Consider the following 19,665-nt stretch of genomic DNA (forward strand, 5'->3'; position numbering starts at 1 on the left):
ACAAGAAAATATACTCAATCATTGAGACAGGCGAAATTAACAAGAATCTTGTCAAAACAATACAAATGCATGAACAGTTGTTTTTATGGCGAATGATTTTATTTTCATACATACAATACAGCTTACAAAGCATAGCTCACTCTTATATCATGATGTAGGTTACAAAGATGTGCGTTTTTTTACAGCAATATTATATAACACAGGTTATCCAAAAATGCGATTAACATTCAAATTTCCCAAAATGTATTCACTACAGCTACAGATCGATAATTGAAAAAAAAATACTGACAAATATGGGGTGAAAATATAAAAAAAAAAGATACTGAAAAATAAAGATGAATTTAATTATTAAATATGCAAAATTTTGCAAATTCAATGCAAAAATACTGATATAAAAACAAACATACAATGTAGAAAAGAAAATTTAAGATAGTTTGCAAAACGAATGAATCATATTTTTTTATATATTCGGTAAATAAATAATATAAATATACGTTTTTGGAACTTGTTTTTAAATGAATAATGTTTTCTAATCACGTTTTCAAATGCTTCACACGTTAATGGTTCATATTATAATTACGTTCACTTACGTCTCTTTCAATATATTTCGGAATACGAAATGCGCAAAAACACAATCGTTGAATTTACGAAGCGAGACATTCATGCTTTATGTTATTATAGTATGGTTATTAAGAATTTAAACATGTGTTTAAAAAAAAACATTGCAAAACATTAATAATGATACTCCACAAATCTGACACAAACTATAAGCTAGAGACTGAAAACATGGTGTTTACGATATTTTATACAGAAACCAAGCATTCATATTCGTATTATGATACTCCACAAAACTGACACAAATTATAAGCTAGAGACTGAAAACATGGTGTTAACGATACTTTATACAGAAACCAAACGTTCATATTCGTATTATGATACTCCACAAATCTGACACAAATTATAAGCTAAAGACTGAATACAGGGTGTTTACGATACTTTATACAGAAACCAAAGGTTCATATTCGTACAAATATTGTTTTTCAATATTAATCAGGAGAATAATTTGAACAATATTTTCCAGACATGGTTGCTTCGTTAGATTGCTTCAATTGCATTTAAAATTGATGTTCATCAACAAATAAACCAAAAGTCTATTTTATGCTCAACCACTAACTTGTTATTATGTCAGAAGAAATGCTGCCAGCAAACCATGGTTACACTGCTTAATAAAACATAACATACATAAATGTAACTAGAACTAGAAATAAGTTCTACCAATATCTAAATAGTATATTAGAGATACAGAATAAATGCAAAACTGTGAGACAACACAATGGTGAAAAGCTAATGATCCTTTAAGGTTCATGGATGAAACTTTCCTTCCTCGTGATATAAATTGCAAAAATATTATACTGTCTATATTGAATAGCTTTTTTTATATATACTGTAATACCATTTTTGGAATAATTGTTAAAATATGGAAACTATTCATCTATCTACGGAAAAGGCCGTTTGAAATGTAACAAATATTCGCATAACATAAGTTGATAATAATAATAATAAGTAACACAATACGTATGAAAATATTATAAAATCAACTCATTCATTTAGACATAACGCTTTATGATATAATACAATATAATGGTTACACTATTAAAATAGGAGAACAACTATATAATATAATACACTTTAAGGGCTAGAATATTTAAATAGGAAAAAAGCTATATAATATATAACAGTATAGTGGCGAGAATATTCAAATAGGGAAAAAATACACTTTAATTGCTAGAATATTTGAGTGTTCATAAAATTACAGTACACAATTCATCATTAACCTCAGGAATAAAATAACGATAAAAAATAACATTCTTTTCTCAGAAATATACATGGGAAAAATGTAGATTTTATAAGTGTATAACATAACTTTACATTAATAAATCATAAATAACCATGGTTAAATAGTTAAAATAAAGGAATATATAGAAACAATAACATCGTATTTTGAAATTGCTGTTTAAATAACATTAATAGTCAAAAAAAACTTGTGTTAGTTTCTTGTGCAAAACGAACATCACAAAAATGTTGTGATTTGATTTTTTTATAGCATATGTAAGATAATAGTTAGTGTTTTAATAGGATACTTATTGTTTGAATAACGAAGATCATGATGCCGTTTTAGCGAAATGATAAATTAATCACCAATTGACGTAAAAGTCTTTAAAAGCTTTATCAACTACAACTCGTCATATCTTATTCCATTAATTTCGTAGTCATTCTCGCAGAGGCTCGCTAATTGCATTTACAAATGTTCATAGACTAATGATAGAAAATGTACTGTTATAAGTTTATTTACAGAGATTTTAAAAACCTGAACCATTAACATTGGCTAGTGGTACATGTAATCGTGCCGAGCAAATAAACGTGTTTGACATTATCACCAGATAATCATTTGAAGCGAACAATTTCTTCAGAATATTATATCATTTTATTAAAAAGACAACAAACTGAAAAATTTCCCATCCTCATATACAAATACAATATTTACGAATACCATAAACAGGCATTGACGGCATGTAAAATAATATCGTCCTTCTTTTGTGCGTTACAGCTTTGTCCCGGAAATGCTCAAATCAAGAAGTTTATTTCTTGGACGTTTATTTTTATAAAGCATGCCTTTTGATGGATGTAAGTGTTAATATTTTCAAAACTAACATGTACATGTGCGTAAGGGCATTGGACAATTGGCACTCACAGAAATCAAGCGCTATATAACATGGCCTTTGTTCGCAATTCCTCTATGTGTACTATATTTAACTATAATATAGAAATCTTCGTTTACGTATTATTTGTTTTTCTCCCCTTGACTGAAATTCTTCAAAATTACGAAGTCTAAGGAATTGCCCACATCGTTGTCGTCATTTTCCTCCTCTTTGGCCTCTGCGTTATGTATGTCCACTTGCATGTCGTACTTTCGTCCTACATCAATTACAAAATTTGATAATATTGTCATGGGCGTCATCCAGCATTACTTCAAAATAAATGAACTGTTTTAATTAAATTTGGGAAATACAATATACCATAACTGTCATTGAATGCGTTTAAGGGTGTTAACAACTCTTTTGTGTGTTGTTGTTTAAATACACTATGACAAAACGTGTGTGTATGTTGAATTAAGTGAACCTATTGCGTGAACCGCCTTATACATCATTTAACTAACGATCTTAAGCATATATCATTTAAAAAATAACGTCGGGGTTTAATTTTATTACACAAAATTTGGTACTGAAATGATATCAAGCACTCACCTTGGGGTCTATTCGATGATTGAAGTTGATACCTGAACATAAGGAAATGCAGTAATTATTAAATTGTTAACTATACACATTAATAAACTGGTGTCGATCACGAATATTTGAATACAATTGTTAACCATTTTTTATTCAAACTCCAATTTTGACAAACATTAATAAGCGTTTTACGTAGGTACTTACAGTTGAACGGCATTTGGAGCCCTCCTCACTGTATTTTGGAATAAAAAGAGTGATTTTTCATAACTGTATTAAAAAAAGGTTTATTAATTATAGGCATACAATAAAATATGGCTTCCTAAATACAATAGCTGGTCAAAATTGATAATGTTTACACCAAGTATATTATAGAAAAAACTAGAAACCTAGAAGAGATTGTTTCGATACCCTTCACTATTCATTTATTATCGATATTAAAGACAAACACACACGTGTTAAAATGCGACAACATTATTATCATAGATTTGCAGTTCACATTTACAACAATAAATATATAATATTTGTCATTGGATGCGTTTGAGGTATAAAACACAGCTTTCATGTTAATGCATGTGCTGCTGTTTTATTACACTGTGACAAAAACGTTAGTGTATGTTGTATTAAATGAACCCATTGCGTTAACCGCCATAAACATCATTTAACAAATGATCTTAAGTATGTATCATTTAAGAAATGACGTTTGGGTTCTTTTTTACTACAAATAACTTGGCACTGCAATGATATCAAGCACTCACCCTGGGGACTGTTCGATGATTGAAGTTGATTCCTGAACATGACAAAATGCAGTTATCATAATATTGTAAACTATATACTGTTATCGAAATGGAATATTTGAATACAATTGTTAACCATTTTCATATTCAAACTCCAATTTGAACAATCATTAATAAGAGTTTTACGTAGGTACTTACAGTTAAACGGCACTCTGAGCCATCGTCCCTGTATTTGGAATAAAAAGATTGATTTTTCTTAACTAAATAAAAAATATTTTATTAAATAAAGGCATTCATTAAAATGTTACTTACTCAATACAATAGCTTGTCTAATGTGATAATGTGTTGTTACACCAAGTTTAAAATAGAAATACAAGAAACCTAGGAGAGATTTTTTAATTAATCCCACTATTCATTTATGTTACAATTCCCTATACAATATACGATACTACGTACAATGCACACATTAACAGACAGCACGGATTCAAAATTTGGTTACGCCAATGGAACAGTCAGTCCGAAACCTTCGGGATTTAAATCGATTTATTGTTAAACACACCGAAACACTGAGCTCGATATTAACGACAAACACACACGTGTTTAAAAACTGAGTTATTATCATAGATTTGGACTTCACATTTAAAACAATAAAAATATCACAATTGTCATTGCATGCGGTTAAGGAATAAAACATATATTTCATGTTAATGCCTATGAAGCTGTTCTATTACACTGTGACAAAAAGTATGTGTATGTTGTATTAAGTTAAACCATTGCGTTAACCGCCATAAACATCATTAACCAAATTATCTTAAGCATGCATCATTTAAGAAATGACGTTTAGGTTTAATTTTAATAAAAATAACTTGGTACTAGAATGATATCAAGCACTCACCTTGGGGACTATTTGAGGATTGCAGTTGATTCCTGAACATCAGAAAATGTAGTAATTATTAAATTTTAAACTATATACTGTTATCGATAACAATAATTTGTATACAATTGTTTACCATTTTATATTAAAAAATCAAATTAGAACAAACATTAATAAGCTTGTTACGAAGGTACTTACAGTTGAATGGCATTCGGAGCCCTTCTCCCTGAATTTGGAATAAAAAGATTGATTTTTCTAAACTATGTTCAAAATGTTTAATTTTAATGAAATGTTGCTTTCTAAATAAAATACCTGATCAAATGTGATAATGTGTTGTTACACCAAGTATATTATAGAAACATCAAGAAACTTAGGAGAGATTGTTTTGATTTCCTTCACTATTACTTTATGTAACAATCGCCTATACAATAAACGATAGTACGTGCAATACAAACATTAACAGGAAACACGGATTAACAATTTGGTTACGGCAATAGAACATTAAGTCCGAAACCTTCCAGATTTAAACCGATTTATTGTTCAACACACCGAAACACTGACCTCGATATTACAACCGAAATACACAGGTGTTAAAAACAACAACATTATTATCATAGATTTGCAGTTAAAAATTAAAACAATAAATATATTATAATTGTCATTGAATGCGTTTAAGGGTTATAACACATCCTTCAAGTAAGTTAATACCTGTGTTGTTGTTTTACTACACTATGAAAAAAGTATTTGTATGTTGTATTTATTGAACCCATGGCGTGAAACGCCATATACATCATTTAACAAATGATCTTAAGCATGTATCATTTATGAAATGACGTTTGGGTTTAATTTAACTAAAAATAACTTGTTACTGGAATGATATCAAGAACTCACCTTGGGGACTATTCGATGATTGAAGTTGATTCCTGAACATGAAAAAATGCAGTTATCATTCTATTGTAAACTGTATACTGATATCGATAACGAATATTTGAATACAATTGTTAACCATTTTAAATTTAATCTCCAATTTGTACAAAAGTTAATAGGCGGATTACGTAGGTACTTACAGTTGAACGGCATTCAGAGCCCTCCTCTCTGAATTTGGAATAAAAAGAATGACTTGTATTTACTATATACAAATATCTGTATTAATTATAGGCATAAATAAAATTGTTTCTTACTAAAAAACATAGCTGGTCAAAAGTGATAAGGTATTGTTACACAAAGTATATTTTAGAAAAAAACAAGAACCTCGAAGAGATTGTTTGGATAAACCCCACTATTCAATTATGTTACAATCGCCTATACAATTCATGATACTTCGTGCAATACAAACATTAGCAGAAAACATGGATTGAAAATTCAGTTTCGGATATCGAACAGTCAGTCCGAAACCTTCGGGATGTAAATCGATTTATAGTTAAACACACCGAAACACTGAGCTCAATATTAAACATAAACACACAGGTGTTAAAAAACAACAACATTATTATCTAAGAATTGCAGTTCAAATTTAAAACAATAAATATATCACAATTGTCATTGAATGCGATTAAGGGTTACAACACGTCTTTATGTTAATATATGTGTTTTTGTTTTATTACACTGTGATAAAAAGTATGTGTATGTTGTATTAGGTGACCACATTGCGCGAACCTCCATAAACATCATTTTACACATGATCTTTAGCATGTATCATTTAATGCTGCGTTTGCACTATGTTCCCGGCGACCACGGCAATAACGTTTCAGGCCACCGTGGAGGAAAAGGGATAAACGTGAGGCAAAGTAGGGGAACGGGATAGCCAAACGTGACACAACGGGGTTGCCATGCCAAAATTTTAAACTGTCAACAAATTTGCCACGGTAGCCACGGCAGAAATGAGAAACGTGATAGAACTTTTTAAAATGCAACAAAACTTGACAGTACGTAGCAGGCCGTAACAGAACCCGAAAAGAGTCTGTACTCCTTTGGTAATCCTATTCATTCCCCAAAATGTTAAGTTTTTATAAAGTTTTGTGACGTTTTGTGACGTTTTGTCAAGATAACCACGGCAAGCTAGGATAATTGACAGCCTTTTTGCTACGTGTTTATTCCGACCCGTTACGGTGTGATGCGTTTTGCAGGCATATGCGTTACGGCCAGTTGAGTTGTTGTACGGTCTGACACGATTAGCGCGGTCTGAAGATAAGTATATAAAAGCCGTGCTATTCATGAAACTTTCATTTTAGTATGACCACTCGATCAGTATTATGCCACCAAGAACACACAGGGACCTTAGCCTCCTTTTTCGTCTTTTCCCGGACTTTTGTGATTCTTTCAGCTCTTTACAACGCAAAGATGTTATTAATGCTGCAAATAAGCAGGCAAACACAAAATCATCCTCGTCGTTCACATCCACGTCACTGGAATTATTTTGTTATAATAAATACTCTTGATTGAGAGTTTTCTTTTATACCGGGAACACACTCGTGCCCGAAACCTCTCGGATGTCCACGTTTGATCCGCACGGTACCTTGATAGAATGTGACAAATGAATGAGAAACGTGTACAACGTATCAGACCTGCATGACAAACTCAAACAACGTGCGGGAACTTAAAAGAACGCATTGTACCTTGAACAAAATGTATACATCCGTGACAGACCGTGGATGAAAACTTAGCGCACCGTCGAAGGGTCGTGTTTTTGCTTAGACGGCACGTCACGGATACCTTGATAAACCGTGAGGAAACTTAGCACAACCTAGCCAACTTTAATTTAAAGGTCGAAGATTGCAACAGTCACACGGTGCGATACGTTTCGGACAAACGGGACTGCCGGGAACATAATGTAAACGCAGCATAAGAAATTACATTTGGGTATAATTTTACTAAAAATAACTTGTTACTGGAATGATATCAAGCACTCACCTTGCGGAAGATTCGATGATTGCAGTTGATTCCTGAACATGACAAAATGCAGTGTGTATCATATTGTAAACTATATAATGTTATCGATAACGAATATTTGAATACAGTTGTTAACCATTTGATATTCAAATTCCAATTTAAACAAACATTAATACGGAGGTACTTACAATTCAACGTTCGTATCCAGAGCCCTAGTCCCTGTATTTGGAATAAACATATTGATTTTTCTTAACTATATAAAATATGTCTATTAATTATAGGCATTAATGAAAATGTTACTTACTCAAAAAATAGCTGGTCAAAAGTGATAATGTGTTGTTACACCAAATATAAAATAGAACAAACAACAAACCTAGGAGATATTGTTTTGATAAACCCCACTATTCATTTATGTAACAATCGCCTATACAATACACGATATTACGTGCAATACAAACATTAACAGGAAACACGGATTAACAATTTGTTTACGGCAATAGAACAGTCAGTCTAAAACCTTCGGGATGTATATCGATTTATTGTTAAACACACAAAAACACTGAGCTCCATATTAACCACAAACACACACGTGTTAAAAACAACATTATAACGATACAAACAGTTCAAATTTAAAACAATAAATCACCATTGTCATTGAATGCGTTTAAGGAATACAACACATCTTTCATGTTAATACCTGTGTTGTTATTTAATTGCATTGTGACAAAAAGTATGTGTATGTTGTAATAAGTTAACCCATTGCGTGATCCTCCATATATACCATGGGACATATGATCTTAAGCATATAGTATTTAAGAAATGACGAATATAAAAATTGTTTATAACATATATGCATTAACGAAAATGTTGCTTACTGAGTAAAATAGTTCGGTCTTTTCGTAACTAAAGGAGTTGTCTCCAATTCGGGAAGGTATCACGAGTATCCCGGGTAAAAAGCGGTCCGTCTAAAATGCGTATATGACTCATATCCGCGGATATGACCTAAAAGTGCGGATATGGACGAATTCAACCAATATCGACACTTTTTCTGCAATTGTTTCTTTCAATGTTTAATGAAAAATACACAATATTGTTATGCCGCATAACAAAGAAAACTAAAGGTTATAAAAGTTTCTGTACTTTTACTTTCAGTTTCATAATTATTTTTATGAAAATAAAAGCATATAAAAAAAATATCGTATACAATCAATAATAAAATATTCGTACCTGCATCTCACTATTTTTCAACCCTAAATGTTTATAAACAATCTGAAGTATTTTAAGTTAAGTATCTACTCAACTTGATCTGTATTTGTTTTTGAAAGTTGTTTACGTTTGACTATTTATACTAAAACCGGCGTGACGTCAATGACATGTGACGACCGTTAAAGTAAAAATATCTACCAATGAACGTCATACGAAATGGCGGATTTAATGAATGAATAAGATGCAAGCGCGAACAACAATAATAAGTTTAATCGTTGACAAATACACAAGTTTAACAATGGGTATGACTTTAAATCAATTTATAAGATATTTATCTTTAATGTTTCATATAAATTCTTACTGTGATTGTGATATTTAATCGGAAACAAGCCTTATTTAAATTACGCAATACAATAACAACTAGGTGGGGTAACGGCCTTGCAGTACCCTCACCCTTTAAGAATTGTCCCAATTCTTGTTGACAACACATCAACTATAAGGTCAGTATACTATTTTAAATTACATAAATTACTATTACATAAACATTTATTTTGAATAAATGTTAATATATAAAAAAATGTGTCAACTTTTATGATGTCACATAATATTTACCGGAACAAAATGACCTCGTGACAAAATATTGATAATGTTATGATAAACCACATCACACATAAAATGCTATTATGACAAATAATTTTTAATGACATATACAACACGTAAAACAGGAAAATGTCATTTAAACAATATGTTCCAATACATGAATAATATTTAACCTTTAAACAGTTATTTAAACAATTAAAACATATAAATGTTTAATGACAACACAATACTTACACGAAAAAAAAAATTGTCACCACTTTTTAATAATTGTTATTGCGCTGTTTATATTTTATATTTTCGCGTAAAGTTTGTACTTCGTATAGGAACCCTCCCTCTTCGAAGGCCGTACACTCGCTCCTTTCAACAACCAAGGTCCTCCTCATCCTCACGAGCTTCTGGATTTTGTCCTGTGCCTCGACCAGTTCCCAATTGACGGTATTCTCGTCTGCTGTATCCATCGTATCCAGTTTTTGTCTTTTGTTGATGTTTCCTTTTTCAATTATATTTTTACGTTTGTCTGATGTTTTTCTTTTTTCTTCTTTTCTTCCTTCTTCTTTTCCTGAACTTCTTCCTCTTTCATAGCTTTTTCTTCCTTCCTCTTCTTCTGCTCTTTCATTTCTTCTTTCTTCTTCTTTTTCCTCTCTTCTTCCTTCATTATCGCATCATTTTTCTTGTTCAGCTCATCTTCTTCCTTTAGTTTTTCTTCTTTCTTCTTCTGATCTTTTTCCATTTCTTATTGTTTCTTTCTTTTCTTCTCTTCTTCCTTCATTATCGCATCATTTTTCTGTTTCAGCTCCTCTTCTTCCTTAACTGCTCTTCTTCTTCATTCTTTACATGTTCTTCCTTCTTCTTTTGTTCTTTCGTTTCTTCTTCCTTGTTCCTTTTCTGCTCTTCTTCTTCCTTCTTTACTTTTTCTTCCTTCTTCTTTTGTTCTTTTTTTTCCTTTTTTTTATTCTCTTCCTTCTTCTTCCCCTGAACTTCTTCCTCTGTCAATGCTTTTCTTCCTTCCTCCTCTTTTGTTCTTTCATTTCTTCTTCCTTCTTCCTTTTCTGCCCTTCTTCTTCCTTCTTTACTTTTTCTTCTTTCTTTACTTTTTCTCCCTTCTTCCTCTTCTGTTTGTCCTCCATTTCGGCTCTTTCCTATTGGTCACTCATTTTCTAGAAGCTTTCAAAATTATCTCTATCCTTTTCTTCGTCCTCACTCACCTCCAATTCCTCCAATAAAACGTTTAACTTTTCTTTTTCTCCCTTCTTCTTCTTCTCTACATCGACGCATAATTCCTCCGTAGCCTTTTCCATAAACTTCTCCAAATCTTTCTCTGCATCTTGTCCCTAATTTCCATTTAATTGGTTGAACTGCTCAAACTTTTCCTTCGATGCTTTGCATAAATGTGGATTGTCGTTTCTCATAAAGATCTATTTACAGATTTTACATTTATAAGAGATGCCGCTATGCTGCTCCCGCAAATTGGCCAGACAGGCTTTTTGAGCACCAAAGAATAGATCTTCACAGAGTTTACACTGGAACTTCTGTAAAGTAAAAATCATTTTTCTTTTATCATTTGCATACATTAATTTGTTTTTATTCTATTTTAAACATAAATTATTTATTTCAGATTAAGACATCCCTTATCTGATGGCTTCACTACCAATCAGGTATCAATTTTCCTTTGTAAGGTTTTAGCTTATCATGATGGACAATTTTTGCTTTTGTCCTTGGGCCTGTTTTAATTCTATAAAGAATATCATTAACCTTGTTTATAATTTTACATGGCCCAGTCCATGGTCTAAGAAATTTACTACTCAGTCCCTTCTTTCTCATAGGATGGTTATACAATACCAAGTCATTTTCATTATAGATAATGTAATTTAAATGAACATTAAAGTTTACTTTCATGCTTTCTTTAGCAATATCCATATTATTTCTAGAAATATCATAAAAAATGAGCAATCGCTTTTCCAAATATGTGACATATTGTGTTGGTGAATGTTCTATTTCAGCTTCATCTTTTTCATTGGCACCAAATATCATGTCCACTGGTAACCTTAGCTCTCTACCAAGATGTAACATTGCTGGTGAAAATCCTGATGATGACTGAACAGATGACCTGTATGCCATGAGAACTAAATCAATGTGTTCGTCCCAGTCATCTTGATTCACAGAAACATAATGTGAAAGCATGTTGATAATAGTAGAATTATGTTGTTCAATAAAACCATTTCCTTGAGGATGAAAGGGAGATGATCTAGTCTTTTCTACACCTAACAACTGACATATTTCTAAAAATAACTTTGACTCAAAACGTTTTCCTTGATCTGTGTGATATGATAATGGACATCCCCATTTTCTTATATACTTGTTAACTAGTGTTTTGGCAACTGTACTAAATTCTAAAGTCTCTAAAGGATAACACTCAGTCCATTTATTAAATAAATCTTCTACTACCATCATGTATCTATTTCCACTTTTAGTTTTTACAAAGGGACCCATAAAATCAATTGCAATTCTTTCATTAGGATAACCAACATTGTATGTTTTCAAAGGAGCTGTAGGTTTTCGTAAGGCACCTCTTCTACTACTGCAAATATGACATGTCTTACACCAATGTTCTACATCTTTTCTCAAAGCATACCAGAAATACCTATCTCTAATTTTCCTTAGTGTTTTCTTTATACCCAAATGAGCTGATGTCTTACTGTTATGTAAATGTTTCAAAACAGTATCTCTATATGACTTTGGTATTACAGTAAGTAACTTAAATACATCTTTACATTTTTCATCTTCCTATTACAAATACAAAACATTTCCTTTAACAACCATTGAATCCAATCTTGCCCAATAATACTTTTTTTCAACATCATATTTTGAAACTTCTTGCCATGTAGGTTTTACACCTTCTAAATTCATATCTTTCACTAACTTTAAATTTCTATCACTGTCTTGTATCTGTGCTAAATCGAATTCTTCAATTACCATATCATTATTCATCTTCTCTACTTGCAGTTTGACTATTATTTGAACAAGTACTTGTACTTGGAAACATCACTTATCAAAACAACATCTTTATTATTTGTCTGACAAGCTTTATCTAGCTGTAAAATATTACACTCTTTGTTACATGACTTCTTTTTATCACTTTCCATACTAGTATTATCATTCTTTCTATCACCTGTTAAATTATTCAAGTTACGGCTAACTGTAACATTACTGTTAACCCTCGGTATAACCTGATAATCAACACCTACCTTTTGTAGAATACAACTCCCATATCTACATAAAACTGACCATATCCATCGCAATCTTTCTATCCATGACAAATCATTTTCTACTTCCCAAAATATCAAACATACTGTGACTAATATCACTGAAGAAATACCACCAAACCAAACAACATGGCTAAAATACCTAATACAGTGTGTAACTTTAAAACACTGTGCTCTGACCTACTCTTCACTTGTATGTCATTTTCGGTAATAATTTTCTCCTCTAATACAGGGCATGGCTTTAACTCTGTTATTTGCACAGAAGCCACTAAAGGATCACTTTTCATTTCTACTCTGTCACAGTATTTGCATCCATCAACACATGGACGTCTTGACAAAACATCTGCATTGGAATGCAGTTTACCAGCTCGATATTCAATGGTAAAATCATAAACACTTAAAGCTTTTAACCATCTTGCTAACTGACCTTTAACATTCTTAAAATTCAACAACCATTTCAAGCTTGAATTATCACTTTTTATAATAACATGTCTCCCATATACATAATGGTAAAAATATTTCAAAGCACTAACAATTGCTAATTATTCTCTTCTGGTAACACAATATTTCCTCTCTGTTCTAGTAAAACATTCACTGGAGTACCCAATAACTTTCTCCTTGCCCTCAATTAACTGAGACAAAACTGCACCTTGACCTACAAGTGACGCATCTGTATCAATAATTAATTGATCAGTTTCCGTGGGGAATGACAAAATTGGGGCATTTGTAAGTGCTGCTTTTATTATCTCAAAAGCTATCTGACAATCATCAGTCCAGATAAATTTTCTATTTGTTTCTGCTAATTCATGAAGGGGTTTGGCTATACTTGCAAATTGGTAAACATATGACCTGTAATAACTTGCTAAAGATATAAAACTTCTAGCTTCCTTTGAATTTTTAAGAGTTGGCCAATTTTTTATGACCTCAATTTTCCTCGGATCTGTTTCTACACCATGTGTGTTTATCTTATGTCCAAGAAATATAACTACTTTTTGGAACAATATACACTTATGGGGTTAAGCTTTAAATTAGCTTGTCTGAGTCTTTCAAATATAATCTCTAGCCTTACTAATTGATCATCAAATAAAGAGGAATGGCAGATAATATCATCTAAATAGATAATGACTGTCGACCATAACAAACCATCAAAAACCATTTGCATCAGACTTGTAAATGTAGCAGGGGCATTGCATAAACCGAATGCTAATGTTTGCCATTGCCATTGAGATCCACCGGGTATAGAAAAAAGCTGATTTGTGACGATCTTCTTCATCTATATCTACCTGCCAATAACCTGATTTCATATCTAAACATGACCACCATTTTGAACCTGCCAGTGCCTCAATACTGTCATCAATTCTAGGTAAAGGTTGTGAGTCCTTAACTGTCACCTCCTTCAATCCTCTATAGTCACAACAAAATCTAAATGATTTGTCAGATTAAGCAATAAGCACGACTGGAGCATCCCAAGGTCTATGTGAACATTTTTCTATAACACCATCTTTTTCCATGTTCTGTATTTCTTGCTCAACAATTTTTCTCTTGGATAATGAAATTCTGTAAGGATATTTTTTTACTGTTTTTTCCTTATCAGAATCAATTGTATGCGTTATCAAAGATGTATGACCTACATCTCCAGAATCTTTACTAAAACATGTTGATGTTTAATTAAAAATTTCCTCAAAATTTCAGTTTGATCATAATCTAAGTTTTTAGAAGATTTTTTAAACATTTCTGTTCAATGTTCAGGCAAAATATCATTTTTCTGACTATTTCCTATTTCTACTGCATTTACTAACTTTGTGTCAACAATTTTAACATTTTCCAATTTTGCAGTTGTAGTATCTTTAAAAACTGTACCTGGTTTATCTGTCAAATTAATTAATCTCACAGGTACAGTACACCTGTTAGGATTGACCAGCACTTTAGCAACCATTAAACCAGTTTTCTGAATAAAACGTTCTGTACCCTCCAACAAACAACATACATTTCTGTCCATGTGATCTAAAACTTTTCCTGGAACTATCGTTTCTGTATTTGTTTCAACTACTATATTTTCTGTAATTGCTACCCTACAACAACTAGCTATAGGTTTGGAATCATTTTTCATGTAGCAAGGCATTCTGTCACCATTCACTAACATATAATTTTTACTAATGATCAAATCACATTTATGACTTCGCATAAAATCTAGACCAAGAATACCATCTTGTACAATGTCTGAAACCAACATTTCACGACTTAACACATGATTTCCTAATTGTATATCCACTTTTGTTTTCCCCAGAAAAGGCTTGATTTCACCAGTAACAGTACTCATCATCATATTTACTGGATATATCTCAGGTTAACTATCTTTTTCCCATTTTTCTAAAATTCTAGAATTTATTATAGAAACATTTGCACCAGAATCACACAAACAAGACACTAGAAATCCATTTACATCACATCACAAAAATAACCATTTTCAGCCCTTAAACTATTTAACAAAATGACTTCACTTTTGGACCTTACATCTTCTGTGGTCTGGTTGCAGTCCCCCAACTTGACCTGTTCCCGTTTCCCTCAAACCTTCTATCCTTGAAATTATCATTGTTCTGAACAGTTCTACCTATATTCCCATGTCCGTAGTAATATCTGTTTGGTGCTCTGTTAGCAGTTCTGTTATTGTTGTGATGATATTCCCTGTTATTTGATCTATTTGGATTATATTCATTTCCTTGAGGGTTAACTATGTGCTCTCTGTGATGAACTTCAACATTTTTCTGTGATTCTAATTTTTCTATTTGAGCTGTCAATGTGTCAATTTTATATATCATATTTTCTAACGTAGGTTTAGAGTATCCCTGAGTTTACACACTTTTAAAAGCATTAATTGGTTGACTTCTTTGCTTGTCAGCCAGTTGGTGAGTTTCTGCCTCTGCCATAGGTGTTGGACAGCATTCTCTTAATCTCAATCTAATTTCAGAGTTATCAAGACTGTCAATGAAACAATCCAAGGACAGAATTTCGATCATTTCTGAGTTTGCATCTGGGTAAGCATGTCGTGTAATTTTCTTGATGTGTCGAGTGAGATCTGAAATTGACTGATTTTTCCCCCTAGTAAATGATTTTTACTGAGCTCTAAAAATGTCAGCTTTATTTCTAGTTCCATACTTTGTTCTCAATATATCTACTAAAAATCAAAATCTCTTTTCTTTATCTCTGTCAACTCACTAAGTAAAGACCTAGCATTTCCTGACAAGCTACTTGCCAAATACAACGACTTAGCTTTGTAAGACCAGTTATTTATCTCAGAGATCAAATTAAACTGTGTCAAATATTCACCAATATCATTTGAGCCATCATACGTTTATGGTTTCATTTTCAAACTAAATGATGAATTTGTGTGAACAATTTCTGATGTTGAGGGATTTGTGAACTGATTTGGTTTCAAGTTCCGTGTTTCTTGTAAATTTGAAAGCGATTAAAATATCACTGTAAGTTGCCTTAAAAAAATATCCATCTTAAAATTCCATTTTCTATTTTCAGAAACTGATGAGAAAAACTTCAAAAATGGTGCCAGTTACAATGCATTTGAAATATATTGTATTATGAAAATAAACAATTTGTGTATGTGTTTCTTTTTACTTGTAGAAAATTCATTATCCCTGCTAAGCAAGGCTCTCATTGAAATTTCCAAAAATTTAGCAAATTTTTCCTTATTCCCGAATTTTGACTATCTTTTACTTCTGACACCAATTTGTTATGCCGCATTACAATGAAAACAAAGGGTTATAAAAGTTTCTGTACTTTTACTTTCAGTTTCATAATTAGTTTTATGATAACAAAAGCATTTATCAAAAATATCGTATACAATCAATAATAAAATATTCGTACCTGCATTTCACTATTTTTCAACCCTTAAATGTGTATAAATAATCTGAAGTATTTTTAGTTAAGTATCTACTCAATTTTGATCTGTATTCGTTTAAGCTGTATTCGAAAGTGAAAATTTACAGGTCTTACCGGCCTCTTCACGAGGTCTTTGAGGTCCGACCTGTTGAAAATTGTTTACGTTTGACCCCGCTAATTATACTAAAACCGGCGTGACGTCAATGACATGTGACGACCGTTAAAGTAAAAAAATCTACCGATGAACGTCATACGAAACGGCGGATTTAATGAATGAATAAGATGCAAGCGCGAACAACAATTAAAAGTTAAATCGTTGACAAATACACAAGTTTAACAATGGGTATGACTTTAAATCAATTAATAAGATATTTATCATTAATGTTTCATATAAATTCTTACTGTGATTATGATATTTAATCGGAAACGAGCCTTTTTAAATTACGCAATACAATAACAACTGGGTGGGGTAACGGCCTAGCAATATGTATTATATATGCAAGGTAAAAATAATATCTTATATTTGATTGTTACTATGTATTATAGTCAATTGGTACGTAAAAATATGCACGTTATTTTATTTATTCAAATAAACAAAGGATATCGTAGTGCTACATTTAAATGTATCAAGAATGATTATAACCATTATTGTTGCGCTGTTATTGATAAACAATGCATGTCCCGCTAAAATTTTAGATTTTTCGTTAATATTTCAACAGTTTATATCCAATATCCCGATAAGTTAAAAAACGAAGCCTATATGTTTAAGATTAATATTACAGCTGTGACATTCACTTATAAAACACAATATTAACGAAAAATCTCGAAAGTGGTCGGAACAGACGCGAGTATACGCAGTTGGAAACCAATTTTTACGGCTAATTGCTATCATACAAGCTTTTCTTTTACACGAGTCTTTAGGCAATTTATGTCATTTTTTTGTGAAAATGTACCGATTACACCGCTAAAATTATGGCATTTAACGATGGAACAGTATTATTTCCCCATTGTTTTCCTTAACACCGGAAGTAGGTATACCTACCCGCACGAACGACAACTTTGTCAAGACGGAATTACGAAAATCGGGACACATTGTTTAAGAGTTTAAATAAAGATTTTCGCTGGGATAATGACGTCATTTCGTTAAAAAATGACGTCATTTCACAGTAAAAAGTGAAAATTATCGATAATTTTCACTGTTTGAAACAGTGAAATTATCAGTTTTCATTCACTGATATTTCTCAATAAACCACCGGAAAGCATAAAATAAATATTAACAATCAAATAGAAGATAGTTTTACCTTGCATAAAGTTATTATAGCACTACAAATATAGATCCTTTATTGGATAAACCACATTCGTCGATTTTATCATATTCGCGCATTTGAAATCATCATTTATTTTTTAATGAAAAATGCCACTTGAAACAGTGACATTTCAGATATTTACTGCATTCATAACATTCAGAATATTTAAATAAATTCAACAATTTGAATTCAAATAAAAATATAACCAGGGAAAAGTAACATCATTAATTACTTGTGGTCTGGCGATATTCGGCCCAAAAATACTTTACTATTTTCTAAAGCATATTGTATATCTAAATACTAAAATTTTGAGAGGACATCGAGAATAATAATACATTCAGTATATTATATAAACATTATGTAAACTTATACAACAAAACATATGTGGTGTCGGCGTGGTTATATTGTTTGTGGTGTGTAGCCCTAAAACAATATTCTGGCACTTCGTCATGTTCGCGGACATGAACTTAGAGTTGGAAAAATGATAATCTCTATTAAATTGTTATATATTGAGACAATACTAACATATTTAACACATATTGTGTATTTTTTTTATTAATAAATATTGCAGAAAAAGTGTCGATATTGCCTGTATTCGTCCATATCCGCACTTTTCGGTCATATCCGCGGATAGGAGTCATATACGCATTTTAGATGGACCGCTTTTTACCCGGGATACTCGTGATACCTACCCGAATGGTAGACAACTTTTTAGTTACGAAAATCCGTCAGATGTGATCATGTGTTGTTTTACCAAGTATTTTATAGAAACAACAAGAGACCTAGGAGAGATTGTTTTGATAGCCTCCACTATTCATTTATGTAACAATCGCCTATACAAAACATGATACTACGTGCAATACAAACATTAACAGATAACACGGATTAAAAATTTGGTTACGGCAATAGAACAGTCAGTCCGAAACTTTCGGGATTTAAGTCGATGTATTGTAAACACACCGATACACTGACCTCGATTTTAACCACAACACACACGTGGTTAATATAGCGATAAGTTGATGACTTTGCATGTCAATACTTTAATGGTTAAAATATACAAAAATAACATAATAATAACATTTTAATGAACAATTAAGTGACATAAATACACGTATTATTCAAATCCCCTCTTGTTGACACGATTTAAGAACTTATAAAATATTGCATTAATAATGTTTCTTACTTGTATTAAGAGGACATAAGCGCCAACTTGCTAATCCTAGAATGGAGGCGAAGATGATAAATGTCCAGAAAACTATCCAAAAGAAATACATTGGATCGCCTGAAAAATTAAACTATAATATATATATATATATATATATATATATATAATAATCGACAAACATAGTAGTAGTTGCATTTGTAGTAGTAGTTGTAGTAGTAGTTGTAGTAGTAGTTGTAGAAGTAGTTTGTTGTTGTAGTAGTAGTAGTAGTAGTAGTAGTAGTAGTAGTAGTAGTAGTAGTAGTAGTAGTAGTAGTAGTAGTAGTCGTCGTTGTAGTAGAAGTAGTAGTAGTAGTAGTAGTAGTAGAAGTACTAGTAGTAGTATTAGTAGTTGTTGTTTGTGATGTTGTTGGAGTAGTTGTTATAGTAGTAGTAGTCGTAGTAGTAGT

The 19,665-nt window shown here is 31.7% G+C and overlaps 1 protein-coding gene across 4 annotated transcripts; it reads right to left on the reverse strand.

Annotated features, from left to right (window-relative positions):
* Positions 1-483: 483 nt before the first annotated feature.
* LOC127864024 (uncharacterized) lies at positions 484-19,330 on the reverse strand. 4 transcript variants are annotated; one of them, XR_008041386.1, is made up of 12 exons: positions 19,238-19,330; positions 7,973-8,003; positions 7,806-7,837; positions 5,963-5,990; positions 5,787-5,818; positions 5,094-5,121; positions 4,917-4,948; positions 4,220-4,247; positions 4,043-4,074; positions 3,492-3,519; positions 3,306-3,337; positions 2,924-2,976 (listed from the first exon to the last, which is right to left on the reverse strand). XR_008041386.1 is itself a non-coding variant. In XM_052403692.1 (11 exons), exons 1-10 carry the CDS (start codon positions 19,326-19,328, stop codon positions 3,314-3,316), a joined length of 354 nt encoding a protein of 117 aa, XP_052259652.1. In that variant the 5' UTR covers positions 19,329-19,330; the 3' UTR covers positions 2,829-2,976; positions 3,306-3,313. The 4 variants fall into 4 exon arrangements, 2 of the variants coding, with proteins under 2 accessions (XP_052259651.1, XP_052259652.1); XM_052403692.1 differs by lacking the exon at positions 4,917-4,948 and having other exon boundaries at positions 2,829-2,976; XR_008041387.1 differs by lacking the exon at positions 4,043-4,074 and having other exon boundaries at positions 2,893-2,976.
* Between the last annotated feature and the right edge of the window lie 335 nt (positions 19,331-19,665).

This window comes from Dreissena polymorpha, unplaced genomic scaffold (assembly GCF_020536995.1).
Source record: "Dreissena polymorpha isolate Duluth1 unplaced genomic scaffold, UMN_Dpol_1.0 chrUn085, whole genome shotgun sequence".
NCBI classification, from domain to species: Eukaryota; Metazoa; Mollusca; class Bivalvia; order Myida; family Dreissenidae; genus Dreissena; species Dreissena polymorpha.

Coding starts and splice junctions, on each gene's coding strand:
- LOC127864024 (XM_052403691.1), bottom strand. CDS start 19,328: ATGTATTTCTTTTGGATAGTTTTCTGGACATTTATCATCTTCGCCTCC. Junction 3,520..4,219: donor GCTCAGAGTGCCGTTTAACT/GTAAGTACCTAC, acceptor TCCAAAATACAG/TGAGGAGGGCTCCAAATGCC. Junction 3,338..3,491: donor GCTCCAAATGCCGTTCAACT/GTAAGTACCTAC, acceptor CCTTATGTTCAG/GTATCAACTTCAATCATCGA.